This window comes from Solanum verrucosum, unplaced genomic scaffold, assembly GCF_900185275.1.
Source record: "Solanum verrucosum unplaced genomic scaffold, falcon-dt-bn FXZP01000252.1, whole genome shotgun sequence".
NCBI classification, from domain to species: Eukaryota; Viridiplantae; Streptophyta; class Magnoliopsida; order Solanales; family Solanaceae; genus Solanum; species Solanum verrucosum.
The window spans coordinates 448539-458699 of NW_026019988.1; the positions used below are offsets into that span (position 1 = coordinate 448539).

The window sequence follows — 10161 nt, forward strand, 5'->3', positions numbered from 1 at the left end:
TCATGCTATGGAAGTTTTAATTTTAAAAGAAAAAAAAAACAAAGAAAAGTGTTCCTCACGCATAATACACTTCATATCATAATTATAGGCTTCTCATACACTATATACAAACAATGTATGAGTAACTACACTATATACAAATTGCTTTGAAACTACAATCAAAATTTGTTTGAACGATATTGTTTGTTCTGATATTTTCTGATTGCTATAACAAAATGTTATTATAGAGAACATATAGTATATATAACATAAAAGATCAGTTCCACATAAATTATGATTGTTATAGCATATGACTTTCATAGAGAAATTTGACTATCAACTAGAAAATTCTAAATATATGCAAAACAAACATGTAAAATGCAATAAACAACTTTATTTTATTTAGTATGATGATGATATATATAAACTTAAATGAAAAGCTGAGAATTCACATAGCCGATCCCAACTTATTTAGGATTGAGGCGTACATATTGTTGTAATAAGTAACATCACTAGATGATAAAATTTGTAAAAGAAGTAATCTGAAAACATCAAGTGCCCCCCTAATTACTCTTTCAACAAAATAATGTGTGTTCACTCAACTTACAATTCTTGAACAATTTTTTTGATATAATTCCATCATGCAAGTTGCACCTGGCCGTTTAAATCAGGTACAATGAGAAGGGGTTTACGTATAAATAAAACATACAAAAACCAACAAAAATTGCAAGTAAACCAACAGATGTTTCTCCCCTCCAGCAATCAGTGCCTTAATGTCATGAACTCGAATCAAGTCAACTATCCTGCATAGGGCGTTGTCCGTGTCATTCACTTGGTGTTACAAGACCTTGCAATTTGTGCAACCACTCGACGTATTGACCTTGCTCCTTCTTGTGTAAGTGTAGTAAGAGTGAATCTGCGAAACTTTTATCAACTCCTCTTGCTTCTAGATATTTGTGGAGCTCATCTCGAAGTCTCTCATCTGATGAACTAAAAAAACTGAAAAATGGAACACAATAAAAGGAACTCATAATTCATACATATTTGAAAAGAAATATGATGCAAGAAACCGAATAGGTCATTCTTTAAGTAAATGCAATTGGCGACCCTTGAGATTGTCACAAAATAAGCATCTCGAGAATCAGACAAATCGCTCTATTGGAGCAACAAAAGGTACACACAAACATCAAAAGCATCTCGAGAAACAGAGGAGAAAATTGCTAAACAGGAAGCAATGAGAGCAAAAGAAAAGTGACATGGAAAACATGTGTTTGCAAGAATGTAAAAATAGAGGATTACAACTAGCTCCTTTGATTCGAGCAAATAGATACTATACAAAGCTTATAGTCGTGAAGTTTAGCAGCTTCTTTTCCACCTCCTGAGAATGCGATTTTAAGCTTTTTATAGAGAACTCAAGAGGGCTGACCTTTCATGACTTGGGGTACTCAAGGTGGGTCGATAAGAGGACGCAAACAGCTCAAACTCGAGGCACAAATTTATAATCCAATTCGAAGGATATCTTCATGAATTTGCTGTAATAAAAGGCAGCAACAGTATATATAAACTAAGAAATGAATTTATTGTTCACCTAGCTGACAGGATTAGACGATTGAATACCATCTATGAGAACAGTTGACAAATGCAAGAATGCTCTAGCAATTTTTGCCATACTTATGTGAGCTTAAAATTTAGAAGTATCGAGCGATCTTAGGTCCTTACGGGATATGCAAGGATTATAATGTGGTGATAGCTGTGCGGTGAATAATAATATATAATTGTTATATTGGGAACAATAAAACAGTGTCTGTTACATGGTAAGGAATAGTACTTTTTTTTATATATAAAGTAAGTAACAATTTTATTAAAGAGATTGTACACAAAAAATGCTTGTATACAAGAAGTATTCAAAAAAGTAGAGAACCTATAAAAAGATACGGTTTCCTAAAGACAACACCCAATTCATTTAAAGAATAATACATGAATTGTTATGTAGAGATTGACTATTTTAAGGGTAGTCTTATTTTTAGATATTCTTATACAGACATCGGTAATATACGTATTCTTATTTCCAGGTAGGGGTACGGCTGCGTACACACCACCCTCCCCAGACCCCATTTGTGGGATTACACTGGGGTATGTTGTTATTTTTGTTGTTATCTCGCATAAAATAATATCATTATGCCGGAATTATTTTTCCATATACTGAAAACCAGACAACTCATCAATGCATTGAGACTGAAACTCCTTCTAAATCTATGAGTCCAAATGCTGAGCTCTCACTCCCCAAAAGCCAAAGTTGTTCTAAATTGTTTCTATAGAAGATGAAAATACCTGATATAGGGACCTTTGTGGGCTGAAGAAGAATCAAGGTCTGGTGATGGAATGTAGTTCACATTTTGAATTTCAACGTCACAACCGTCACCAACTTGGGCAGTTGCCACACAATCAAACTGTAGCAAGGATCTCAAGCCAGGCTTCTTCACACCTACTTTCATGAAAGCGTTCCTGGGAAATTTGGCATTTTCATTAGAGCCCTCAGCACCCAAAAAAGCAGAAACAGCAACTTCCTCCCCTGACTCGCATCTCCTGCGTAGAACTACGTCTTGGGATTGTGGTGAATCCCAGTCTACAACAAAATCTCCAAAGCTACTACTTTCATCATTCTGTTTAAGTCAGAAAAAGAAAGCAAAACTTAAGAAGTGCTCAGATTTCAAACTATAAATTGCAGTTAGTTACTCATATCACGGTGGATGAGATTATAATAAAGTGATTTCAAGATTTCAGCTTCAATAGACAGAACTAATTTGTCTTTGAAAGGGAAAAAGACAACATAGAAACAGATTAATCAAATTTTGTATGAGACATCTGGTGGAATGCAGCCAATATGAACACAAACATTTCTACCCCAAATAGAATTCATACCTGTTTTTTTTCTGTCCCTCCGACAAAGGAAACCTTTTATATTTGATGAAAGGAACACCTCTGTCATACTCCAGACGACTTTGAGGAATACTTAAGTGACTCATCTCTATGATATTGGCTTTGGTTTCCTAGTGGTTTACTCCCCTTCAGATAGCTATTGTTTTTCTCTCCGTTACACTTGCTTTAACTTGATAGCATCTTGATGCCTTTTTATTACTAACAAGTTGTTTTTACCCGTCTAACAAAGGGATATTTGAATGAGTTACTTCATTAATTATGATAAAGAGTATGCTAAACTGCTGCATTGGACTAACACTGAGAGTATGAAAAAGGATAAAGTAAAACATTACCATTTGGGTTAACTGATCACATAAAAATATCAGTTTCAACCAATCAACTATTGAATATATGAACCCTTTATTTCCTTAAAAAATACAATCTCAGAGGATTCATCATAATTAGACTATCTTGATGGCACCCAAGGGTGTGGCAATGAAGTGGGTTGAGAATGTCTCAGGTTCAAATCCTAGCAGAGACAAAAACACTAGGTGATTTCTGGACAACTTACGAATTTGAAAAAGGCTTCATTAGGAGACAAGTCAAACTGAACAACCTGGGAAAAGGAACGGTCAACTTTCAGGACATATGGTAGTTGAAGAGGTATTCTAGATACTTGCCAATGAGATGCTGATACATTTTTCCTTCGGGGACCATGGGGAGTGGTCCTGTTCTCCTACCCCTACAATTTTGGCAGTTATTCTTGTTTAACAAAGACTGAAGCTATTACACTATGATACAACGGAATAATCTCTAGTTATTGACAGAGAGGTTCACATCTCTAACCAGTTGAATTCAACAACATCAATAACTAACCCTCAATTCCAAACTGGCTGGGGTCAAAACAATCGGAATTCAGGTAAACAACTTTAAGATGGAACTAAGTTGAGCGATCTAAAATATGGGCATATCACATACGAGAACTCTCCATGCAGTCTCTTTTTTTCCTGGAATTCAAAAACAACCGTAGAAATCATGTATTCGGCTAGTAAACATGCTTAGTTGTTCACAAGACAACTCTAAATCAGAACAAACCAAAACACATACATTTTGGTCAAATCTGGACATGGAAATTAACTCGAAATGAAAAAAGATAAAGAAAAACAAAAAGAGCTAGCTGAAATTTCATATGATTAGCAAAGAGCAGTTAATAAAGAAGTATTATTTACACTAACAAACACATATGAACAGCTACCTGCAAGAATAGCTTCCGGTACCCAGAAAAGCTTATAAACTATTTTCCCTCTCAAAAGTTGTACTTTACATTGAACATTATTTCAAATTCTTTTTGCAAAAAATATAACCAAATACAACTCCATCTTCAACTCCGATTCCTTAAATTCCAAAAAAGTGAAAAATATTTGGAATCTACCGCCCAAACGACTGACAGAGAAAACGGACTAAAATTTAAATAAGTATTCTTTACAATAACATACACATATGAACACCTACGAACTGCAAGATTAGCTTCTGGTACCTAGATCCAAACTAGTTAAGTGAAAAAAACCACCACGTACGAAAAATAATAAGGAATCTCCACAATGATAGAATACTCAATAATATTAACACAAAAACAACTACCACTACACCTCAGTTCCAAACAAATTGAGGTCAACTATATGAATCCTCACTAACCATGTTACTACATCTAAACAATACAACTATTCCCCCACCTACATATCTTCCATTTGTTTTTTTTAAAAAAAAAAAAACCATTTTGAACCCTTTCCATTTCAAATTCAAGCAACACCAAAATTTGGGTGAAAAACTATCAATACAAGTTCCCATAAAATGGACCAAAATACCAGGAAAAAGCTATAGTAGAACTTCACAATGATAGAATACTCAGACAAAATACTGAAACAATACAATACAATGATTTCTACAACCCCACATCCTTCTACTTGTTCACACTATTGTGATTAAGACCCATTCAACCCAGGGGCGAAGCCAGCATGTTCTTAGGGGTTCATCCGAACCTCCTTCGGTGGAAAATATTACTATGTATACATGGTTAAAATTAATTTTTAGGTATATATAATAGATGTCGAACCCCCTTCGACTAGTTCGTGTCATCAGATTTTGAACCCTCTTATTGAAAATCCTGGCTCCGCCAATGCTTCAACCAGAAAAATGAATAATTTTTCACTTTATTTGAAATCAGTGTCCGGCCATGAAATTTTCAAATGCTAACCAGTTTTATTTCAAATTTGAAAAACAACTTATAAACTATTTTCAAACTCAAAAAGTTGTACTTTACATGAACATTATTCCAAATATTTTCTTATTCACTGCAAAAAGTATAACCAAATACAACTTCATTTTCAACTCCAACTCCATAAATTCCAAAAAAGCGAAAACTTTTTGGAATCTCAACCCAAACGCCTGACGGAGAAAATGTACTACAATTCAAAGAAGACAAGATCAAATAAAAAATACCCACTAACCCTTTTCGCATAAACTTCATAAAAACATAAAATTGGGTTTCAAAGAAACAATGTAAAGATAATCTCCATCAAATGGAGCCAAAATACCAAGAAAAAAAATGGGATTTTGGAGCAAAAAAAAGAATGTTACCTGAAACTGTTTAGCTGAAAACTCATGGTTAATTTCAGATTGCAAAACTTTGAGCAAATCCAAATCTGCAATAGCTTTACGAGCTTGCCGTAACACTGCTGGAACTTTCCTCATCGCCCACAGGAATATTGAAGAAACAAAAAACTTCAGGGGATTTGAAGAAACTGAAAATTGCACAAATAACCAGTTTGAGGACTCTATTTAAGGTATAGGCACTTTTGCAAATTTAGCTAGTTTTAAAGTTTGACTTGTCTAAAAGTAAACGATTTAGAAATAAATAAAACCTGAACAAGAATATAGGTTGAGAATTGAGATCGATAATGTAGGCGAGCTTGCACATACAATATTGTATTCTAATTTGATTATATATGATTTCTTTTATTAGACCGAGAAAAATCTAATTATATGATATTAGTTAATACTTCCTCTGTCTCTAATTATTTGTCCACTTTTGAATTGATACACCTATTAAGAAAACAATTACTGTTATAGTGAGTTTACCATTTTACCCCTATTAATTATAAAGAGGATGAGTTAAAAATTTAATATTTTTAAAAAGTTCTACCTTTTTCAAAGTAATTAATTGAGGGTATAATAAGAAATTTTTCTTTTGTCTTTTCTTGATTTGTCAAAATTGACAAATAATTAGGGACAACTATAAAAGGAAAAGTGGACACGTAAATAGGGACAGAGGGAGTAAGTATTAATAACAACAACATAATTTCTAAGTGGACTTTAGGGGAAATCTTTATATAGTAGAGAGGTTTTTTCCAATTGAAGTTTCGACAATCCTGCTTCCTTATTTGGGTTGGAAAGAATAAGTTATATATATATTTTAAATATTTTTAAAGGTATAATCTAAAAATATATCATTTAACTTGACCTTAACATATATTCATGTTTTCGAACTTTGAGTGTACATAAGAAGACACTTAAATTTGTAAAGTTGAACAAGTATGCACATATGTCATACGTGGTAGTTCACATCCTCTATATTATGCCACATATGATGCGTATACGATACATCTACTTATTCAACTTTATACAAGTTTAGATGTCGATCTATGTACATTCAAAATTGTCGAGCTAAAGCTTAACTAAAAAAGGATAGTTTCAAATAGGGGGAATACATAAACAGACCCCTAAACTTGTTTGGTTTTTCCTCGCAGGCACCTCAACTATGTCACCTTCCTATTGAATCCCTGAACCACCTATAATTTGTACCTTTTAAACATTATTGGCTAACATGGCACAAAACTTCAACAAATATTTTTTGTAGATTGTGCGCGTGAAATCCACCTTTCCCACGTGAAAAGTGCAACCAATCAAAATACTCAAATCGTTGAAATAATTTACACATCAGTCAATCTTGCCAAAATAAAAATCCAAATAAAACCTAGAAAACCAAAATATTTCAATAGTTTCAATAGTTCAACCCAAATAACTCTAAGAATGAATGCTTCAATAGTTCCTTTGTTGTTGCTCTTCTGAATGGATCTTGATCAAGATATAATCCTACCATGTTCTTAAAACTCTCTGAGAATTTCTTGTAATACTTGTTGTTTTTTGTTTTCTCATTATCAAAATATCGAAATCGCTTTGTGATTTTCATAAACAAGGACTTTGAAGGAGAGAGATGAGACAGGAGAGGCCTTCCATGTGCTAATTCAAGAGCAGTAATACCGAAGGACCAACAACAATTTGAAATTGTACCCTATACATGAATGTATCATTTCAAGGGCCATTAATATGGTGTTTCAGTCACATCAATGAACATTAAACACGAAGATAAGGAAGAAAACGACGACTCATAACCCAAATTTGGCTCAAAAATTGATGCAGAAACTCCAAAACTAGCTAACTTTATAGTTCCATCAGAATCTATAAGAAAAATCGATGAAAAAGAGAGATCCTTTGAGCATCTCCAACTTGAATATGATGTGAAGAAAGAAGAGAAAGAAAAGAGAATTAAGAGAAAGAGGGAGAAAACTAGGGTTACATAGATAAAAGGGAAAAAAGACATGGTGGATCCACATCAGTTCTTTTAAATCATCTTCAATTGCTTAAGCGACATGAAAACACGTTTTGTGCCATGTCAGTCAGTAGTGTTTAAAAGGTACAAATTATGGATGGTTTAGGAATTCAATAGGGAGGTGACATAGTTGAGGTGCTTGAGAGGAAAAACTGAACAAGTTCAGGGGTTTGTTTATGTATTCCGCCTTTCAAATATATACAATAAAGTAGTTAATTTACAATAGATATACTCATGTTTTTATTTACATTAAAAAGTAGCCAATAAAAAGTATACACTTACCATACAATATAACATACATATACACGAGCTATGCACTGACTTTACATTATCATATACTCAAAAAGTTAGATATAACTTATCTATACATGAATGATACATTGACTATTCAATCTCAATCAATTCAAAATCATCTCTAAACAATCTTTTTACTCTATACAGGAGCGCTAATGGACACGAGAAGGGAGCATGCCCCAAAATTCTAGAGATGAAATACACTCAATATTTTGAATCATTTAATATATAATTAACTCAAAATAATTCACGTTTACGACACATCAAAATCTTAAGAAGGATAAGAAGAAGGACGATGACAACAAAGAATAACAAGGACAAAGTAGAAGACGCCACCATCGCCGCTGATCAAAGAAGAAAGTGATCATTTTTTTTAATTAAGTTGACCAAAGAGTCTTTTGATGTAATTTTCCCATTAAAAAAGATGTTTATATATTATACTATTTCGGTATTTTCTTTGTCCAATTTATGTGATATATGTCGTTTTTCGAAAGTCAAACTATTTAAATTTGACCGGAAATTTGCGCAGAAAATCTTCAATTTTTTTGAAATGAAATATATATATTTGTAAATTACGTAAAACGTACTATAAGTCAGAATAATTGACAATCCAAAATATTTAGAAGATATATAAAAATTTGGGTAATGCTAAATGACCAGAAAATTTGGCTAGAATTATAAAAGTCTATAATATCTTTTTTATTTTAAAATAAACTTATCTTTTTTTTTTCCATTTTTTAATTAAAAGGTATTTAAGTTAAAAAAGTAAAAATGTTCAAAAAAATAGAATATCATAGTGTGAAATATATTATTTTACCATTCTAACCAAATTTTCTGGCCAAAAGAACTTTTCCTAAAGAATTTACAATCAAATAGAAATGTATTTAAATCCCAAAATTTATAATGTTCATATAAATTAGGACGGAAGGATACTCAAGACCATCCCATATAATGGTCATTCTTGTAAATCATCCCCTATAGGACTTGCAGTGTACCCGCTTCTAGAGAATACAATGGGTTTGTTTGGAAAGTCATTTGGTAATTGGAATTGGTGTAATTATTAGGACAGTAATTACCAGCTTAGTAATTACATTGTCTAGTAATTACACTGACCTATTTGGTTGCCATAGTGTAATTACACTGTAATTACACATGTCATGTTTGAATGCCACAGTGTAATTACATATGTTCTGTTTGGATGCACAATTGCAATCATAAAATTATAATAAATTTTAAAAATAAAAATTAATTGTTTAAAATTTATACTAGACAAATAAGAAACTTTACAAATGACATTAAATTAAATATTTAAGATATATATTCTTTTTTGAAAATATATTAATTAATAAACATATTTTCTATAACTAATATTATGAAAAAATAATTGATTTATATTTTTTCAAATTAATATATTTCGATTGAATTGATCGTAAGAACTAAAAGTATGAAGTTTCTACAAACATCGTGAAATGCATGTTTGATAAAAAGAATAATATATAAATAAAATGTCATAAATTATTAAATGTTTGACAAAAATATAATCTATCAAGTCTAATTAAAAACTGACATGCAATGTAAATTGAATATTACTAAAACAAATGAAACTAAAAATATAACATAAGTTATAAATTCAAAACAAAAGATTTAACATAATACTCTTATAATAAATTTCAATATAGAAATAAATATGATTTATTTTTATTTTTCCTTAATAAAGAAAATGTAAGTCTATAACCTTACTTAACAATAAATTCTATTTTAATTTAAAAATTAGAATACTAATAAAATTATGCTAATGAGAAAATAAGCATGGCATAAAGAAATAAATAATACGAGAAAATTACATAGAATCACGTAAAATAAGGTTGAGAACAAGAAGAAAATGAAATATAATAATATAAAATAAAAAATAAACTTTTAAATTTTTTTAGAATAATAAAAATAAAAAAAGAACTTAAAATAATAGAAGTAAAAAAATTAAAATAGACATAAAAAAATAAATTTAAAAGTAATTAGGTGGTAATTACATCATGTAATTATTAACAATTCACAACCTCTGCATGTGAATTATAGAGTGTAATTACCCCGCCAATTACGACAATTACTTGTTGACCAAGTAATTACATGTCCTTTCAAAACATGACAAGACAATGTAATTACACCAATTACACCAAATCCAATTACCAGGGTGTCCTTCCAGTCAACAGGTAATTGGCGGGGTAATTACACTATACAATTCATAGGCAGAGATTGTGAATTGTTGGTAATTACATGGTAATTTCTTTTTTTATCTTTTATTT

At 31.4% G+C, this 10161-nt stretch overlaps 1 protein-coding gene across 1 annotated transcript; it reads right to left on the minus strand.

Moving 5' to 3' along the window:
• Positions 1–637: 637 nt before the first annotated feature.
• Positions 638–5671, minus strand: LOC125818631 (uncharacterized protein At2g39795, mitochondrial). The gene is made up of 3 exons (XM_049498137.1): positions 5536–5671; positions 2311–2642; positions 638–978 (listed from the first exon to the last, which is right to left on the minus strand). The coding sequence occupies exons 1-3, from the start codon at positions 5647–5649 to the stop codon at positions 804–806; spliced, it is 621 nt and encodes a 206-aa protein (XP_049354094.1). The 5' UTR covers positions 5650–5671; the 3' UTR covers positions 638–803.
• Positions 5672–10161: the final 4490 nt, after the last annotated feature.